At 41.6% G+C, this 18,433-nt stretch overlaps 3 protein-coding genes across 3 annotated transcripts; 2 read left to right on the forward strand and 1 right to left on the reverse strand.

Annotated features, from left to right (window-relative positions):
- Positions 1-123: 123 nt before the first annotated feature.
- Positions 124-6,400, reverse strand: cfap251 (cilia and flagella associated protein 251). The gene is made up of 20 exons (XM_070963856.1): positions 6,239-6,400; positions 5,922-6,062; positions 5,685-5,794; positions 5,485-5,593; positions 5,263-5,343; positions 5,085-5,162; positions 4,952-4,997; positions 4,586-4,805; positions 4,315-4,491; positions 3,978-4,228; positions 3,714-3,865; positions 3,302-3,478; positions 3,005-3,189; positions 2,791-2,905; positions 2,155-2,318; positions 1,966-2,056; positions 975-1,118; positions 625-853; positions 342-494; positions 124-251 (listed from the first exon to the last, which is right to left on the reverse strand). The coding sequence occupies exons 1-20, from the start codon at positions 6,398-6,400 to the stop codon at positions 124-126; spliced, it is 2,913 nt and encodes a 970-aa protein (XP_070819957.1).
- Positions 6,401-9,749: 3,349 nt separating this feature from the next.
- Positions 9,750-15,410, forward strand: LOC139333062 (rab5 GDP/GTP exchange factor-like). Its single transcript, XM_070965311.1, has 9 exons — positions 9,750-10,022; positions 10,812-10,998; positions 11,746-11,873; positions 12,595-12,746; positions 12,843-12,912; positions 13,005-13,140; positions 13,230-13,324; positions 13,920-14,176; positions 14,261-15,410. Exons 2-9 carry the CDS (start codon positions 10,841-10,843, stop codon positions 14,675-14,677), a joined length of 1,413 nt encoding a protein of 470 aa, XP_070821412.1. The 5' UTR covers positions 9,750-10,022; positions 10,812-10,840; the 3' UTR covers positions 14,678-15,410.
- Positions 15,411-15,927: 517 nt separating this feature from the next.
- psmd9 (proteasome 26S subunit, non-ATPase 9) lies at positions 15,928-18,340 on the forward strand. The gene is made up of 6 exons (XM_070965144.1): positions 15,928-16,090; positions 16,210-16,309; positions 16,771-16,964; positions 17,047-17,148; positions 17,397-17,485; positions 17,743-18,340. The coding sequence occupies exons 1-6, from the start codon at positions 15,965-15,967 to the stop codon at positions 17,768-17,770; spliced, it is 639 nt and encodes a 212-aa protein (XP_070821245.1). The 5' UTR covers positions 15,928-15,964; the 3' UTR covers positions 17,771-18,340.
- The last annotated feature ends 93 nt before the right edge of the window (positions 18,341-18,433 follow it).

Below are 18,433 nucleotides of genomic sequence, written 5' to 3' on the forward strand. Positions count from 1 at the left end.
TTCATCTATAATTTTCCCTTTTCAATTCATTTTAAATATAGTGTGTGACAAAGCTGGACATCAGGATCCAACTTGATATTTACTCATATTTTGAATTCAAACACACACAGTTCATTGCTTTCGTCACTTTGGAGGAGGGGGCCTGCCACTCTGCTCTGTTGAGGACGGGAAGCCCAGGATGTGACCTGTGAACGTCTCCATAGATATCTCCTCTGGGATCGCACACTCCAGTGAATATTCTGAAGCTCCACCTGGGCACACAACACATCAAAAACTGATGATGTTTTTCAGCTGTTAAGCAAATTCTTAGATTATGGTTTATTAGGTTATGATTTACATACTGTCAGATTTATACTCAGAACGTTCCCGTGCTCCTCCTCCTCCTCCTCCTCCTTCTCCTCCTCCTTCTTCCTCTCCTTCTTCCCCCTCCTCTTCATTGAGGCCTAAAAGTGTTGTGAAACACTCTGCCACCTCTTCCTCTGTCATGTGTTCTCCTGTCAAAGATAATTTCAAAAACTCAAAGGAGTTTGTGCCATGCTGATAATGAAACATAAGCACCATATGTAGAAACTGGAACAGAAAATTGTGATTTTTATCCAGTAATGTGACAGTAAAGCAGCGTACCTCGAGCCTGTAGAAGTTCTAGCAGCCTTTGTCTCTGCAGAACAGGCTGCTCTGGAACATCCTGGTCAGCAAGGGCACGAAAAGCTTGAGCAAACTCATTGCTAGAGATGCCGAAGGCTGGTCGGTGGTTGACATACAGCTTGATAAACTCCTCAAGGTCAATGTCGGTCACGTATTTTCCCATTTCAGCATACTTGCTGAACTTGACCTCATTATGCATATCTTCTATCTGGTAAAAAAAATGGTAAAGCAATTTGTAAATCAGAGATGGAAAACCATTTTATTGTAATGTTTTTACTGTCAGATAGAATGACTGTTGAAACATGTCACGTCATTTCCACACATTGTACCTCTTGCTCAGTAGGGAAGAAGGCCAAAGCTCTCATTAGAGAGGGAACATCTGACAGGGGGATTTTGGTAGACATTTGTCGTTTCTCCATTGAGTCAATACCCTGATGGCGCACTTGGCAGTAATAGAAAAAGTCCTCCATCTCCTGAAGACAGAAAAGCTGAGAAAACTGAGAATCTATGGTTTAAATGGTATCAGAAAACTCATTAGCTGGGGGAGGAATGGAACTCCATGTAGGAACTGCCATCTTAATCTTTTGGCTTTGGATAATCCAGAAATGCTGATATCTTAATCAGCAAAGCTGCTGGAGTAGCAAGTAGACAACATTTGTATGTTGAGTGTTAGATTTTGCCACAAAAGCATCAGCTCTGCAAAATAGTCACCCACGATCTTTCCCATAGAATTTCTCTGAAAAATTCACAGTGCAGTTCTGGTAAAGTATGGAAGCCAAGAACAGCCATGCTTGCAACTATTTTTCAATGCTATTATCTTGAGATAACAAGTAAATTATTTTGGTATCTCAAGATAACAGAGCTTGTTTTATTGTGATAAGAGGTTCATTTGTCTTGTTATATCAAGAAAACAACTAGATAATTTATCATGAGAAAACAACTTTTAATTAAGGAGAACTTGAAAAGAAATATCTCATCTCATCTCATCTCATCTCATCTCATCTCATCTCATCTCATCTCATCTCATCTCATCTCATCTCATTTGATCACACCTGATTACAGCCTTCGAGGTCACTGTCATGACTGCCGGGAAGGATTCATACGTGAGCCTCACAGTTAACATTTCAGTGATCAGCAGGGACACTTCACCATCAAAACCAACAGATGTAATATCATAATGGATAACTATAATAACCTTGATAACACTAAATACTTGGGACACATGCTTTTCATTTGAAGTTCATGTAGTAATCTGTGGCTTTTCACTTAACGCTGAGCAAGGAAACAAGGAAAAGGGAACAAAGGAAACATTTGACTCACCCTGTAGAACCTGCCATCTCTGCCTCCCTCTAAAAGAGTGTAAAAGGGTACCAGGTCCTTTCCTCCCAAGGCAGCGGCTGCCTCCAATGCACTGCATTCACAACAAGAGAGAGGATTAACTCCAGAAGACATAATTACACTGCCTGTGCATTTCCTCTGGTTCCCATGTTGGTGCTCTTAAAACCTTACTTTAAGCTTATCTCCCACGACAGGACAGTGCAGTCAGTTCCCCCTGCAGTGAAAACGAATTGGCCGTCGTAGGAGCAGGCAAAAGCGGACACGCCTGTCGGATGGCAGATCAAAGCATTGGACTTGTAGGGGTTCCCATCCAGAGGCAAAATCTGGAGACCCACCTGGAAATACAACACATACTCAGTGCTATCAAAAGTACCTGGGTCTGTCTCACAAAGCAGCATTACACACAACATGTTCAGATAAGTTTGTGAATATGTTCTGAGTTAAACTTGAAGCAAGTGTTTTTGCCTCAGTCCATGTTCAGTACTTCACGTTATCCACATGCTTTAATAAACCTGCTTAGTGAGTAAGGCCCCAGCTCAACTGAACAATTTTACTTTCGTTTTCTTCCACACATACGCCAGATCAACCACTATTATTCTATCTAATTTGCCTACAACGTCTTGTCTGACAAGGTGCTGCTCTTGTCTGTGTTAACAAAACATAGGTAAGACAATTAATTATTAGCAATACATTAGCAATTAGTTTTAGTAACAGATCGCGTATAAAACAAATTATTTTATAAGAAACACAAATAAAACAAAGCAACAGAAGCTTAATAAAATACTACAAAGAAAGTCCAGCACTGACCTTGTCCTCTGTGATGTATGCCATGTAAAATAAGCTTGTCTCTGGTTCTTTGGATGTGGGAAGGACCACGACTTTCTTGACAGGAGAGTCATATGTTGGGCCAAGGAGAGTCTTTCTGTTTTAGTAAAACACACGTACGCTGTTTTCCTGTATTTGCTGTGACAACAGAATTAAAATTCACAAATAACGTGATCTTGTCCAGTATTTCACAGACCTGCACATCTTGGTGGTGCTGTTGAAAAGCTTCATCTTGTATTGGTCTGAGACAACAAGAAGAAATTGTTCTGCGGTGAGGGGAGGATACCAGGTCATGCACGTTGGCACGGCGCTTTGCTCAATGCGGTCTGAGCTCAAGATGACAAGCTCATTCACATCACTGTTTTCCAGGTCATACTCCACCTATTATTCAGTCCCACACAAGCACAAAGTGCTAAACATTTGGCATAAAATAACAGTTTCACAAAACACCAAACTAGTCCACACTCCTACAACTTTGACAAAACAGACCAACCAGTCGTCGGTCCATTCCCAGAGAGAGCAGTCTGGGTTGGGTGCTGTCCAGGTGAACCCCAAAAAGAAGGTCTTTGATGGGCTTGTAGTGGGAGCGGTATCTGCCGAGAAATGTCCAGTGAGGCAAAGAGCCTTTATTGGTCTGCAAGCAGAACACCGTCACAGCTTTTCCGACATCCTAACAGTGAAGAGACAAATTCAATGAAATGAAATTCAATAATACGCTCATGTCATACTTGAAGTTATAAGAAAGTTCATGCATAGAGGTATAGCTTTGCCACCCATGATCATAGCCACACATCTGTTAAATTCACAGTCACGGCTTTAAAAACTGGCTAATATTATGTCACAAATTCCAACCCAGAACCACTCATGTACAGTTTTACACTTGATATCAGAAAGCGCCTCCTCACCGCAGTGGCAAGATACTTTGAGTCGGAGGAGAAAGTGATGTGATGGATGCTGTCTTTAGCATAATGGAAACACTCTTCTCGATCATTTTGTAAAGTGCTGGGGTTCAGTATGTGAACAGCTCCACTGCCAAAGCCAACTGCCAGGTATAATCCTGCTCAAAGACAAAAAGGCATCTTTTTACATCGCAGAATGTAATGACAGATCAAAAAATCCATCCCATAGCTGGACGAACACTGGTTATATGTAACAGTGTACTGGCTCACCTTGAGGGTCAAAAGTGACGCATTGAATCTGCTTCTCTGTCTCAAAAACCCTGCTGCAGATGATCACTTTGTTGTTATAGTCCCACACATTTAAAATACCCCTTTGGTTGCCCATGGCCACAGCTGGCTGTTTGGGGTGGCAGGCCACTGCATGTACAGGCTCTCCACCCTCATGTAGCAGGATCTGAGAGGTGCGTTTCAGTGCATCCACATGCACAACTGTGGAACTGACTGTGGACACAACAAAGTTCCTGCAGAAAAAGAGGTCAGAGGTCAGCTTGGCTAAAATTCACACCACGGTTTAGACTGATGACATAACAGATTGTATTTCTTCTACCTGATGATGAATGGTCTTGCCTCCAGAGTGCATTCCTCCAGGTATCCCTCTGTGCACTCTTTGGAAAAGGAAATGGAAACAACAGCGTCCAGGTTTAATTCACTGTACCAAGTGAGAAGCATGAATTCTTCATCATAGAACTTGATACGGCCTCGAGTGTCACCAGTTACGATACAACTGTGATATCAAACAACACACAGACAGAGAGAGATGAGAGACCAATAAATACATGCCACTTTTATCAAACATGAATATTTCTGGCTCTGGTTACCTGTCAGTCACAGTGAGAGCAGTGATTGGATCCTTCTGAAAGTGAATGAGCTTCATTCTATCTATGGAGAGGCTTTGGTTTGCAGCTAAGTCTTCCTCCATCACATCCCACACCACAAGGTCGCCTGCAGTTGCTGTTAGGACCTGAGGCTTCCTACAGTGAAACACAGACTGGCTGAGTGACCTGCCAGCCATGCTGACAGTTTGAGGCGTGTCAGGAGAGGGATGAGTGAATGCAGCAGCATCAGCTCCACTGGTGGCTGCATCACAGAACTGCAGTGGTGAATTGAAACACATTATTTAGCCATATAAGCAGTGTCATAAAAAACAGAAACATCTCCTCCACAAAATTTCTTTATGATTATCTGTACCTTCTTAAGCTTCAGGACATAGTACTGCAGACTCCCCAGGGCCTGAAAAAAGACCAGCTGATTACTGCAATACTCATATACATCACTGTTGCATTGTATATTTCCATGAAAAGGAACAGCAGGACTCACCGTGCTGTACAATAACACCTGGCTTTTACTGTTGCTGAGCAGCTGAGTGCTATCATTTGGATTAAAAATGATGTAATCCTGAAAAAACAATCAGACATTCGAACGTTTGATCTCATGAAATCCATATCCAGAAAGTTAGCTGGCATTTAAATGTTAAAAGGAGACAAAGGCTGCTTACATGAAAGCCATGTTTAGGATTGAGTTCAGTACACCACAAAGGCTTTTCTGTTTCATTCGTCCAATCCCAAATACACACACGCTGTGAAAAGATCATCATACGGTTAATAGATTGTCAGTAGATGGAAATTTTAAACTACAGATCATAAATTTGTCTCTATATTCTCCCACATTGCGCATCTTACAATTTATCCTAAACAACTGGCCATGCTGTCATACTCACTTGAACTTCCTCAGCCCCGAGGGTTACCAGATGTTTTGTGTCTCTTGAAAAAGCCATCGCAGTGACACCCCCCTCAGGATGGCGATCGAACAATGTGTGCACGGGAATGCTGGGGTATTTATCACATATGTGGTTAGCATCGAGAGCAAAGGTTAATACAGAAAATGCATTACTACTGTAGGTGTAGAATCAAGAGCTACCCAGAGTAGGAGTCCCATATCGTCACTGTGCTTTCTGGCCCCTGGTCTGCTGTTGCAATCCAGCGTCTGTCCTCACTCACACACATACATGAGATGGGGCGGCAGTGTCCCTGAGGAAATTGCGCATATACATTAGACTGTTTAAATCAATGCTGCAACCTGCATGGTACTACTATGAAAACACAGTAGCTACTCAGATTTTCATACTGCTGACTGACTGGGGCAGCTGATTTTTACCTGAAGTATGTGCTGGGAGTTTAAGGTGTGATTGTATATGATCCCAACATGGGCTCCAGCATAGAGGACAACCAGCTGATCGTGGTCTTGCAGGATGAAGGCAGGCAGATCAGGATTCCTCCCAAATACCCATCCTAGTGACTGAATGAAGAGCAAATTTGAAGTATTGTTGTGAGCCAGTGAAAGTTCAGAGATAGGTAATCCTCTTATCGAAGGAAATAGGTTGTGTGAACATTTCCCCTGACACTTTACTGACTGCAGGTGCAGATGCAAACATTTTGTACAAATGTGCATATTAACAGAAACAGGCTACTTACCAAAGCATGTGTGCTAGTATGAGAGACCTTCTTGGGGAAAAGTGTGTCCCTGGTTGCTGTGTAGACTTGAGACTGTCCCGTCATCTTGAGTAAGTCCGCCTGTGTTTCGTCGCTAACTTCTGCGCTCTCCCTGCGCTCTTCCTTTGCTTCAGCATCTGACATAATGTCTAACCACACACTTCACGTCTTGGACAATTAATCTCTCTTTTTGGCAACTACATGGAGCATTTCCCACCCTTTTCTGTCGAGATGAGGGCGCTAACGTTCAACAACGAACGACTTCGCAATTAAATTAATCGACAGTCAGTTCTTGTGTAATTTACCCAATTCAAACGTCTAAAGTTGTATTTTTTTATATAAAAAAATCTCTTTAGTCAGTCTCACCTGGTCTACTGAATGGAAAAATAGACAATAGCTTAAACTTTAGCTCATGAGAAGCGTCTTGTTGCCTAGTTACCACTGAGAACGGAAGATGAGTGAAGTGGATTTAAAGAAAATACAGACTTCCGGTTTGCTACTGAAAAATTAAAAGCACGACAATAATCGATTTTTGCAGAAAGAGATTTTAATGCCAGACATGTAAAGATGCAATAAAATACGATGCCGTTTAAGTTTAGGCTTAGTTTTACAAGTTAGATCACCCAAGCAAAGCAGACCACTGGCCATTGCCCAGATCCTCTGAGGCCTTGATTAATTTCAGATTACATACCAAAGGATAATATGACTGGGTGGCTCAGTGGTTGCCTCACAGCAAATAGGTCCAGAGTTTGAAACCTGACTGGAACAGGACCCTTCTGTGTAAAGTGTGCATGTTCTCCCCATGTTTGCATGGTTTTCCTCCAGGTTCCCCCATCATCAAAACCATACATGTTAGGTTGATTCTCCTGTTAGCGCTTTTGACCTCGGCAGTTGTTTAAAACTGGAGTCGTGACCCAGAACTGTACAGTGGCTGCCCAATGCCTCTAATAGGATGGATTAAATGTAGAGAACCCATCCTAATACTTTGATTGGGTTGAACCAGAGAACAAATTTCTCGATGGGAAAATTGACTTAATCTAAAATAAAGTACTGTATAGACCATGGACTCCACAGTCCTTCAGCAAAACTGCACCCCTTTAATGTGTGTGTTCAGAAGTCAAATTTTAGCTTCACTGGATTACATACAAGGTTCATGGAAAGAAGCAAATTTGCCAAGGGTGGCCCGAATAATGTGAAAATTCACATAACTTTCTGTCTGAACACAACTTTAGAATTTTTTTTTCACTTCATATTTTTTGTTGATTGTTTATTTTGTCTGAAGTAATTTTATTTCTACCCAATCCTGTTAATCTGTGTAAAACTCCTAGAAGTCTGTTTTTAACCAATCACGTTTCTCCTAATCATCGTGCGTTATTTTGAAACTCTTTATCGGAAGTGCTAATAAAATGTCATGTATGTCATTGACAGCGCATGACGAATCGAACTTTTGTTGAACTTTTAGTTCATCAATATGAACACTAGGGTGCAGTAAAATCCCAGGATTCCGATTTGCTACAGTTTTGGGAGGAGAAGGCCATTTCTTTTTTCAGTGACTCTGGGGAAGTGGGCGAGATATTTCTATATTAAATTCAACACATCAGAAGTCGCTTTGAATATTCTCTTCAATGTGAAGAAAGCTGATTTACTTATTATTATTTGACAAATTTAATATGTTGTAGTCCCTCACTGTGACCACTGGATGGCAGTAATGCTTGTAGAAACTGTCAAAACATGAATCTCCGATGGCTGCTCATGAATGATTAGGGGTCACTGTTATTGTCTACTTTATGTAGCTGGCAACTTTACAACTGCTAGTTTAGCTCTTTGTGTTCAAAACTTGCTTCTTCTGATATGTTGAGTTTCCGCGTTCGTGGCGTCGCTCTGAGGACGCATGACGCAGACGTGTGTGTGTGTGTGTGTGTGTGTGTGTGTGTGTGTGCGTGCGTGCGTGCGTGCGTGCGTGTGTGTGTGTGTGTGTGTGTGTGTGTGTGTGTGTGTGTGTGTGTGTGTGGAGGGTTGTGTGTCTGTGTTGTAGCCCTTGAGCGCTCACTGGTGCTGCGAATCATGTGAGTTTGGCGACGCCGTGATTTGATTTTTCCCAGCAGCTTCCTGTCCGCCAGACCGCCTCGAGGTCGCTCTGAAGTTTTGTGCCTCAGCTCTTCTTGTTGCTCCGTTTTTCAGACGATGAGGCTGAACGGCTTACCTTTCCTCTCTCCTTGATGTTACTCTTTGGACTCACTGAATATCATATTTTGTGGATTTTCTGAATGTTTACATCTCAAAGGGTAGGTATCAATCAGGAAAAAGGAGTGATTTATTTAAAAAACTATCAAGACAGAAGAAAAAGTAGGAAAAAGAGCCACTTCTATGGACGAGCTACTCGAGGTGGAAATATAAACCTCTATTTACTTTTGATGAACTTTTCATTTGAGCCAACTTCATTTGAAACGTGTGATTTATAGGAAATAATCGTAAAGAGAAACTTTAAAGCACTTTCAGAGTGTTTACGGGCGCCCTGGGGCCTGGAGAGACAGGTAACATGTTGAGACAGACAGGTAGTTTTAGGACCAGGGACAGCGCCACGACTGTCCAGACAGGAGTGCTGCTGCCACCTGCTGCTTACGGCGGGTACTGCATCACATGTCGGCCACCGCTTTATCAGCGCTTGCAAAGTAAGATGCTGTGGGAAGGATGAGGACACTCGCTGCTTTATTTAGCATATCCATCTTTTACCATTACTTTGGAGACACAGTGATAGGTGTCTTGATTTTCTGAAAAATATATACCTTGGTATAAAAAAAACCCCCAGAACATCTTTTAACAACACAGCTGTTCTGCTGTTCTTCTTCTTGTTCTCCAATTTACTCCTTAAGTTTCTTCTATAGTGCATTAACTAACCAATCTCTGTTCAGATGTTGTTGAGATGATTTGGATTTGGATTTGTTTGTCTTTGTTTTCGATTCCTCTCTTTGAGTGGTGTGCTTTCCAATAAAATGTTCGTGGTTTAATGCTGAAACCTGTATGGCTACACACACATATTATGGGGACTCACCTTCCTTGTGGGGACAAAACACAACACAAGCTTTGCATTTACATCTTATTTTGAAAAGCGGACATAGCAACGTGTCCATTGCGCTAACTTCACTAAGTGCGCTACAATTTATTAAATTCTGACGCATGCGTGATGCTGCGGTGCAGTTAAGTTGCCATAGCATCTCTTCAGATAAGACTTTCAGACCCAACGCTCCTGTTTTTGTAAAGTGAGAAATCTGCAAAAATAAGTTTAACTCTCCATGATAGCTCGCTCTGGACCGTGTCAATGCATTTGGGGTAAAAGTGAAAATACGCGTGCACCCAAAATTTAGGGGCAGCTGGTTTGACCGCAGGAGAGCAGAGAAGCGATATTGTGGTAAACACAGCTTCCGGTCTGGAAGAAGGGTTCTTGCCGCGATAGTTTTGTTTTGAAAGGTCGATACCGCTTCGAAACATCAATGCATCTAACTTTACAGTTGTTTCCTCGGGGCTTTTCCGGTTGCACAGGTTTAAAAGCAACTGATTTCTATCTTCACGTCGTCCTGTCAGTTTCTCCACTTGGACGTTTTCGACTCCACTCTTTCATACTTTTATAACAACCTCTCGTTGAACGAGGTCTGAAGGATTATCTTTGTACAAATTACGATGCGTTTGTGACGGTTAAGACGGCAGAAAGTGAAATAAAAAACAACGAAAAACGGAAGCGGCTAGTTATGATTTCACCAGCTGACAGGTGAGGATGCATTTTAATAATTGGGACATTTTACTCGTGGATATTTTTTTACTTTTTAACTGCGGGACAAGTTGAAGTAGCTCATACATTTAACAGAAATAGATTAAGCTAATTAAGTGGTGGTCAGCTTTAGCTACTCGACGTTAGCTAACATTAGCCGGTGGTTCTTATCTCCAGTCCCCTCAGCTGACAGTCAGACGTGTAACACTGTTAGCTAACGACGTCAGCCGACGCTCACCTGCCATAAACTGCTTGTGTTCATTTAATGGGTCGTCTAATCTGAGGTTTAACAGTAGACTGCAGTTAATTTTCCATTTGGCTTTTGGCACTTTGCTGTAGGACTAGAAATTGTTCTTCCAAAGTGCGTGAACAGTTAATAACCCGACAAACGTTAACGAAGGATGTGAAAAGCAAAACGTAAAAGGAGGAGGGGTAGCTTTAGTTTCAGGAATATGACAATATCTCAGATTAAACCAGTTAAATATTTCAAATAAACCAGAAATTTCACTCCCTTAATGACAGTGGCGTTTAGAAATCCTAACCATTATTACAAGGAGTGTTCCTTAGTTTTGATGTGCTGTAATGCAGCACTGTGTCTGGATGATGCATGAACAGGGCCAAGTCAAGATGAGGATGGACAGCGGACACTAAGCTTGTGAGATTTAGGCCCTGCAGTCCCAAACACAGGACAAACTGAGTCTCCTCTCAAGGCTTTAAGCTTTCAAAGGAATTATATTAGACTACAGAGTAAAGCTTTCATGGTTGAAATCTTCATGTTGTGTCTCATAGGTGGGAGTAGTACATGTAAGAGCTCTACAATGTGGACAGACAAGCAAAGAGGAATCAGAGTTTCTCAGGAGGAGCTGCTCTGCAAGAACGCCTGTGGGTATTATGGAAACCCTGCATGGCAGGGCTTCTGCTCCAAGTGCTGGAGAGAGAGAGCACGTCAAGCTGGAGCCCCGAGACAAGACGCAAGGTAAACACGCCACAATCATTCAGAGGAGCGTTTGGATCTTAAAGGGAGAGTTTGAATTGTTTAAGTTTGTATGAGGGGTGTCGCCCAAAGCAGATGGGGATCAGCAATGCCCCCAGTTTGCAGGAGCAGCAGGAGTACTGGTGTAGGAAGGCGGGGGAAGCAGAAACGCCTTTTTTTGCCACCTAAAATAACTCAGTGCACACTATATTTAGAATACTTTAACTGCTTTGCCTTTTCCTCTGGAAAGCCCTTTCCGATGAGGAACTTAGGCGGGTAATATCTCTGCAGCCGCAGTCCAAACCAGAGTCCTTTGACAAAACCCATAATTTTACCTTGCAGAAGGCAGGAGTTGCTGGTCTACCACTGCCTTGACCGGTTAGATTATGTTATTGTGTGAGGTTAGTTCAGATATCCCTTTTTGTCAGCGGTAATAACGGTGGTGTCATATCAACGTAGTGATGTCAGTGCACACACTGTCATACGTTTTAATGAGAAAATGAAATTATTGTAACTGCTGAATGCTTTGATTTCTGAAGTTAATATTTGTACTAATTGCATATGTAAGTGTTGCTACTTTGACACTGAAATAAGTGTTACATCTACAATATGTTAAAAAAAAACATTAATTGGCTCACAAGTATAAATGCTTTGTTAGCATAGCTGTCCTCTCCCTATCAACTTCAATTTAAGTGCTTTTGGTTCAATCTGGGTTTAGGTATGGACGTTAAATGTTGTCATTCCTTTTAGGCCGAGCAATGATGGAACTCCTCTCACCTTCTCAAAATTTGAGGAGAAGAAAAACACAGAGAAAGGTCGTCGAATTAACACCATGAGGAGACTCTTCTGGGGCAGCCCTTCGCCTCCAAAACGTCAAGGTGGTACAGTTCAGTGTTTTCACTGTAGCCTCAGGGTAAAAGTCCCGCTGTCTGCTGCTTTAGCACATTTGGTGCAGAAACCAGCTGTGTAGCCTAAGGATCGAAAGCGCAAAGTTGTTGAGCAGAGGCATGAAAAACCCTTAAATGCTGAAAATCCAATGCAAGAATGCAAGAAAAACAAAAGCAGAATAGAAAAGCGACCAGTCTGTGTCTTGAACTGCACACTGCTGCTAATCATGCGTCTCATGATCCTTCAAAGTCTATTGAGGTCGAAGCAGAATCTTTGATTTACTGACCTGTTGGGTGATCTGTTTGCCATTAGCTATGTACCAAGAGTGCATTGTTTTCATTGAATTGTTGCTTCAACACTGAGGTCCTCACTCTCAGTCTCATGTATTATAAACATTAGTTTGGAAAAAGAGCTTTTTCCCCCAAATTTTCTCTGTGCTGTAAAGCAACTTAGCAATGCTGCTTTAAGACAGCAATGTAGTTAGTATTACTTTGCAAGCTTGATTACAAACAAGGTGTTTTACTTTCAGGCTTAAAAAAATGCTCACAAGAAGAGTTTTGATATTTCAGAATTGAATTGTGTGTGGTTATAAGTGACTGAATGCAAGTGTTAGCTGCTGTCTAATGTTAGCTAATGAGTTATCAAATATGTTGTTGCCTTGAAATATGGCTGGATGTTCCTCAGGTTAACATCCGCTTTTTGTCTCTCTAGACTCTCCTGAAGGCTATACAAATGTGTTAAAAGCCTACCAGAGCCTTAAGCCCGGGGACTTTACAACCTTCCTAAAGACGCTTCGGAGCCCTTCCTCCCAGCGCTTGCAGTCCCGATGTACAGCTTTCCTCAACACAATGGAGGCTTACCATGTAATTATCTGTTTTAATGTTTAACATTACGCTTCTTCTAACTTCTCTTTGGTATGTCAGAGCTGTCGTGGTCATAGACTCTCATCATCTTTGCAGGATCTGCCGGTACAGAAGCAGTCAGATCTTGTGCAAGATTTCTACCAGTCTTTTGCTGAATATTTTAGCAGTGAGTACAGATCAGTTCAGCACTTCTGGGGCTGTTTATTCTGAAAACATGCCAATATTGAATGGCTTTTGAGTGTTTATTCTTGTTTTCAGGTTTACCTGAGGCTCAGGTCACTCAGATAATGGAGCATGTGGAGAAGTTAATAATGACACGGTTGCACAAATGGGTTTTCTGCCACGACAGCTGTGATGACGAACAGAAGGACCTGGCTCTCCAGAGAAGGATACGGTAACTCTTATATACCAGTTGCACATGTTGTATTTGATCAAAACCTCTAACCTAAAGCCCTGTTTGACACTGACATTCTTACTTTGCAGCTCCTTAAACTGGGTTACTCCGCAGATGCTGAGCGTACCTTTTCCTGATAAACAGACCGCCGTCTCAGGCGACCCCTTTCTGCCTGCTATAACAGGTGAGTCACAACTTCAGTACTTAAGGGAACAGTTTGTCATTTTAGGAAATATATTTATTTGCCTTCTGGAGGACAGTTAAATGAGAAAAGCAATATTACTCCCATGTCTTTTCTCTTAAGGATAAGGCTGCATAACCAACCCAATTTTTTGTGGAGGATTAAACAAACACAATACAGCATCTTAATAAGTGGGCTGAGATGCTGGCAGGCAGATATTGTTAACTTTGGACAGTTAACTTTGTTTCCTGTCTTCAATGATGCTAAGCTAACTGACTGCTAGCTCTAGCCTTATATTTAATTAACAGGCAAGACAGTGGTTTTGATCTTATGTAACTGTCAGCAAGAAAGCAAACGTGTATATCCCAGAATGTGGACAGAACTACTCCTAAGTTCCTCTCCTGACATTGAAGTGCTCGGGCATCACGTTGATATGTCTTTTAGCATATAAAAAAAACAGCATTTGCATGTGTTAACAGGGTTAAACACTTGATTTTAATTGAAGGGGATCCTTAAGCTGTGTTTCCCATGTTCGGTAAACATGACTAAAAGGTCTTAAATGCCAGATGTTGCCATTTTGTTCTCTTCTTTTCAACAGCCATAATTGAGATGGATGCCAAACGAGCACCTCAGGACAAACTTGCATGTGTGTCCAAATGCAGTCAGCATGTCTTTGAAGCACTCTCCACCTCGAACAGCGAGCCCGCTAACGCTGATGACTTCCTGTCAGGCCTAATTTACGTGGTGCTGAAGGCCAATCCGCCTCGCCTACACTCCAACATGCAATATGTGATCCGTTTTGGTCTCCCGCATAGTCTGATGGCCGGAGAGAGCGGCTACTATTTCACAAATTTGGTAAGTTTATGAGCACCAGGCGTACGCCACAGGATACTGTGGTCACTTCACCACTCACAACTTTGTCCATGTCCCCTGTTTCAGTCCTGTGCAATGGCCTTCATTGAAAAACTGGATGGACCAGCACTCAACCTCAGTCCAGAAGAGTTTGAGGGCTACATGCTGCGTCAGCATGCTCCCTCTGTAGGAGAGAAGAGGCGGCAGGTTGTCAGTGACACACAACACCTGTTAGAAGAGCTAAAAGGCAGGCAGGAGAAGCTGGACCAAGGGGTGGATACTCTCAACGTGGAGCTAAATAAATGGGTCCAGGCAGTTCATTCACAGCTGGATGAGGCAACGACCCAGTTTGCTCTGGTCCAGAAGGAGATAACCGCTCAGACTGAGCTGTCACAGGCTTTTTCATCCTCTTCTCATACTGCATCACTGCAGGGGGATGACAATGACCAGTCAGTGCTGGTGCTCACGGATCTACATGCAGGTCCAAAAGATACAGACTGTTAGCTTTATTAACAAAAACACCTAATCTGGTACTTGACTCTTTTTAATCATCAGCACTAACCTGTGGAGGCTGCAAAACAAACAGATTTATATTCTAAAGCCACATTTGCACAAGTTCCAAACGCGTTAAACTGGGATTTGTAAGCCAGTTGAACATGAAGGAAAATGTCCTGAAGGAAACTTTTTGCATTCAGTATCACAGCACACACAGGTTTTTAAATGATTTTATTAAAAAAGGATTTGCACTAGTATCCCGTTTCAGGATGAAGGCCATTTAAAGTACACTTATAGTAACATATGTGATTGAAATTAATATCTAAGCACTCAGGGTACACAGCACTTAGGGATCACCTTACAACAACACTTTAAGAGTGCTTATTTAATATTCACATTTTCTAATAGTTTATACCGATGTGCCTATATGTAGACCACTGTGAAATGAAAAAATATGCTACAGGCGAAAATGTTAAATGGTAGTTGTAGACCACTACAAGTCAGAGGGCGTTAAGTTAAAGCTGTGTTTTTCAGACTTGTACAACTGTTTTTAACATGCTGCCTTCACTGTCTGTACAAAGATGAAATACCTGGTGCAAAACAATAATACATTTTACCCTCTGTGCTAGTGTGCAGAAAGTACACGTTGTTTACAACTGTTGTAAAATCTCTGAAGAAATTAAAGGGTTTATGTTATGATCAATGATTGTATCCAATATTCTATTAAAGTTATGTGATTTGAAATTATGTGTTTTTTGTGTATGAGTATTGAGTGAGTGTATGAGTATTTAATGTTGACAAGAAATGTTTCGTCATTACAAAAAAGTAAAACCTCCATTATTACAATAAAAAAATAGACAGACAGATAAACTTAATCCTTAACTTTATCCTGAACATGCTTTTCCATTCTGAACATATGTATAAATAATGTACTTAACTGAATGTGTGTGAATGTGACAAAAGCAGACATCAATCAAGTCAGTCAAGTTTGTCATGGTAATCATGTCATAGACAGTAAAATGTACTTAATATTAACGTAGTATTTGCTCAATAACAGTAACTTAAACTGTCAGATTTTTAGTACATTTCTTTGGTGGCTAGACGACTGCACGTTTATTGACTTTGTTTATCGACCAGTTGGGAGCAATAAAGTGCCTACACTGCCAAATCTACCAGAAAAAAAGACGAAGAAGAAGACGTGCCGCCCACTACGTAACAGAAAATGCTGCGTCACAGAATTCGGCGGAAATAGCGCCGTTGTGGTTGGATCCCGGATGTACGGTCAGCAGAGCAGCCATGAAGATGACAGAGGAAAACAGTTCTGGAAACTCTGAAATAACAATGGAAGATGTAAAAAACCTTATTAAGAAGAAAGATGAAATTGAAGAGCAGATAAAAGCGTATTACGATGTTCTGGAGGACGTAAGTTTGTCTGATAATCAACTGGACGTACATCTAGCGCAAAGCTAACCCAAGGCCACAGGAATAAACTGAATCAGGTTGAAGTTGCCTATGGTGCATTTCTTTCTTCACGTTTACAGCAAGGTGTCGGAGTTGAGGGACCCTTGGTTGACGAAGAGGGCTACCCCCGAGCAGATGTTAATTTATACCAGATCAGGACAGCAAGACACAATATTTCATGTAAGCAGCCGAGTGTGTGTTGTTGCCATTTGTGTAACTTCGCCTGTGAACTGGTTCATGTGAAGCAACACAACTTCCAGTAGCCCACCTGTTAGCATGAAGTGAGAATCTGTTCTAGTCATTTAGCTAATGGACTTGAAATTCAAAAACCAATGTCACTTTTTAAAGAAGCTACTAGATGATACTTACAGCATGTCAGTATGTCACTGATGGGCTGCTAATAATGATCATTTTCATTTTCAGTTAATCTGCTAATCATTTTCTTGGTCATTCATTTAATCTGTAAAATCTAAGAAAAAATCACATCCTTGTGATGCCCAATGAGACTTATGAAATGCCATGCTTTGATTATCAGAGTAGTTACTGATTTATATTGTCAATCGACATGTCAGTTAAAGAAGCAGTCACTGCAGCTCTGTATCAATACATTTCTCCATTTCTAAATAAAACGCGTCTCTCAGGCCTGCAGAACGATCACAAGGCCATCATGGTGGAGATAGAAGAAGCCCTTCACAAGCTGCACGCTCGAGAGAAAGCCAAGCGGGAGCAGGATGAGGCACAAGCCCAGGGGGAGGCGATGGAGCAGCAGGTCACTCTTCCTCCTCCCTTTGCACGGGTGGATGCTGTGACACAAGGCTCCCCCGCCTGCGGAGCTGTGAGTGATGTGATCTCTACTCTTGTATAGGGTAGCTGTTTTTGTTCCTGTTATAATAGTAATAGGTTGTTTCTTTCCAAAGGGGCTCAGAGTTGGTGATGAGGTGATTGAGTTTGGTTCTGTGAACTCGCAGAACTTTCAGAACCTCCAGAACATCGCGTCTGTGGTTCAGCACAGTGAGGGGGTAAGATACTGACATAATGTGCAGCTGCTTTTTTGGTTGAGCATTGTAATAGATTTTATTGTTTATAATTTGGCACCATGGTTATGTCATGGTAATAGCATTGTTTTGTAAATTAGATTTGACTTCCTTTTAATTGCACTTTATTAGATTTAATAGAAGTCAGTGTCCATTCATCATGATCGTAGTCATCACATTGTGTCATTTTCTTTTTGGCCAACAATAGGTAACAATGTCATGTCCTTTTACAGAAACCATTACGTGTCACAGTCATCCGGGAGGGCCAGAAAGCTCAGATGAGCCTGACTCCACAGCGGTGGTCAGGCAGAGGTCTGCTGGGGTGAGTGCTACAGAAATAATCCGCCATGTATTTGACACTTGTCTTGTGGAGTAGCTGATAGTTAGAAGCAAAGAAAACCATGAAGCCCAGAGGAACAAAGCAGCTGAAAGGCTTCCAGTGAGCCAAGCAAATCTGTGCCTCTTAGTATCCTTACGGTCATTCATTCATGATTCATAATTCGAATAGCTGTCTGTTGGTATTAGCAGGTGTAAAGTGGTTCACGTCAGTCATGAATCTGTCCTCGTTCTCTTTCTCAGATGCAACATTGTTCCAATCCATCGATGATCACTATGACGTGCAGGATTTCAGCTGAAACCCTTTCCTCCACCTGACACCCCTGGATGGTTTCAAACAGACTTCAGACATTCTGCAGACGTTTCCATCTGTTTGTATTTTCACCATCTCAATCAGAAATAATTCCATTTCCTTCCCACAAGGGCAGTCTTCAGAATAGGATGTATGAAAAAGTGTCACACTGACTTTACTGAATGATAGCTGAACTGAGGTTTCTTCTTCAGGAGCACGGATTCACTCAGCAAATGTCATCACATTCGGCTTTTGTCATTAATCCGTAACTACTGTGCAAGTGGTAATTTTGGTCTATGAAGCTGTGGAGCAGCTGTTGAAATATGATCTGAAGTGATGAAAAGACACTGAAAAGCAAAGACTGGAGCCTTTGGAAAATAATTAACTTTTCTGCTATCATTAATAAAGGCTTATTTTCAGCTTTAAAGAAAGAGATGACCCATCAAACGTTATGCAAGAGCAACAGCAAATCTTGGTGAGGTGATTTGATTTGAAGCATTATCAAATTATTTTTCCAGTATGTAATTAAAGATTTTTGTTTTGAGTGAACTTGAAAGATTTTCTTGAACCAACAACAGTTCATGAACTCACCAAGTAAAATATTTCCTCAACTCATCATAATGATCGAATCAGCAGAAAAGA

Source organism: Chaetodon trifascialis, chromosome 6 (assembly GCF_039877785.1).
Source record: "Chaetodon trifascialis isolate fChaTrf1 chromosome 6, fChaTrf1.hap1, whole genome shotgun sequence".
Taxonomy (NCBI): Eukaryota; Metazoa; Chordata; class Actinopteri; order Chaetodontiformes; family Chaetodontidae; genus Chaetodon; species Chaetodon trifascialis.

What these genes read in the sequence shown, in the direction of transcription:
- cfap251 (XM_070963856.1), bottom strand. Translation starts at nt 6,400, where the DNA reads ATGTCAGATGCTGAAGCAAAGGAAGAGCGCAGGGAGAGCGCAGAAGTT. An exon ending in ACTCCCAGCACATACTTCAG is followed by an intron (nt 5,795 to 5,921) that starts GTAAAAATCAGC and finishes CAATTTCCTCAG; the next exon opens with GGACACTGCCGCCCCATCTC. An exon ending in ATCCTAAACATGGCTTTCAT is followed by an intron (nt 5,163 to 5,262) that starts GTAAGCAGCCTT and finishes TTGTTTTTTCAG; the next exon opens with GATTACATCATTTTTAATCC.
- LOC139333062 (XM_070965311.1), top strand. Translation starts at nt 10,841, where the DNA reads ATGTGGACAGACAAGCAAAGAGGAATCAGAGTTTCTCAGGAGGAGCTG. An exon ending in TTCGCCTCCAAAACGTCAAG is followed by an intron (nt 11,874 to 12,594) that starts GTGGTACAGTTC and finishes TTGTCTCTCTAG; the next exon opens with ACTCTCCTGAAGGCTATACA. An exon ending in TTTTGCTGAATATTTTAGCA is followed by an intron (nt 12,913 to 13,004) that starts GTGAGTACAGAT and finishes TCTTGTTTTCAG; the next exon opens with GTTTACCTGAGGCTCAGGTC.
- psmd9 (XM_070965144.1), top strand. Translation starts at nt 15,965, where the DNA reads ATGAAGATGACAGAGGAAAACAGTTCTGGAAACTCTGAAATAACAATG. An exon ending in AGCAAGACACAATATTTCAT is followed by an intron (nt 16,310 to 16,770) that starts GTAAGCAGCCGA and finishes CGCGTCTCTCAG; the next exon opens with GCCTGCAGAACGATCACAAG. An exon ending in GCTCCCCCGCCTGCGGAGCT is followed by an intron (nt 16,965 to 17,046) that starts GTGAGTGATGTG and finishes TTCTTTCCAAAG; the next exon opens with GGGCTCAGAGTTGGTGATGA.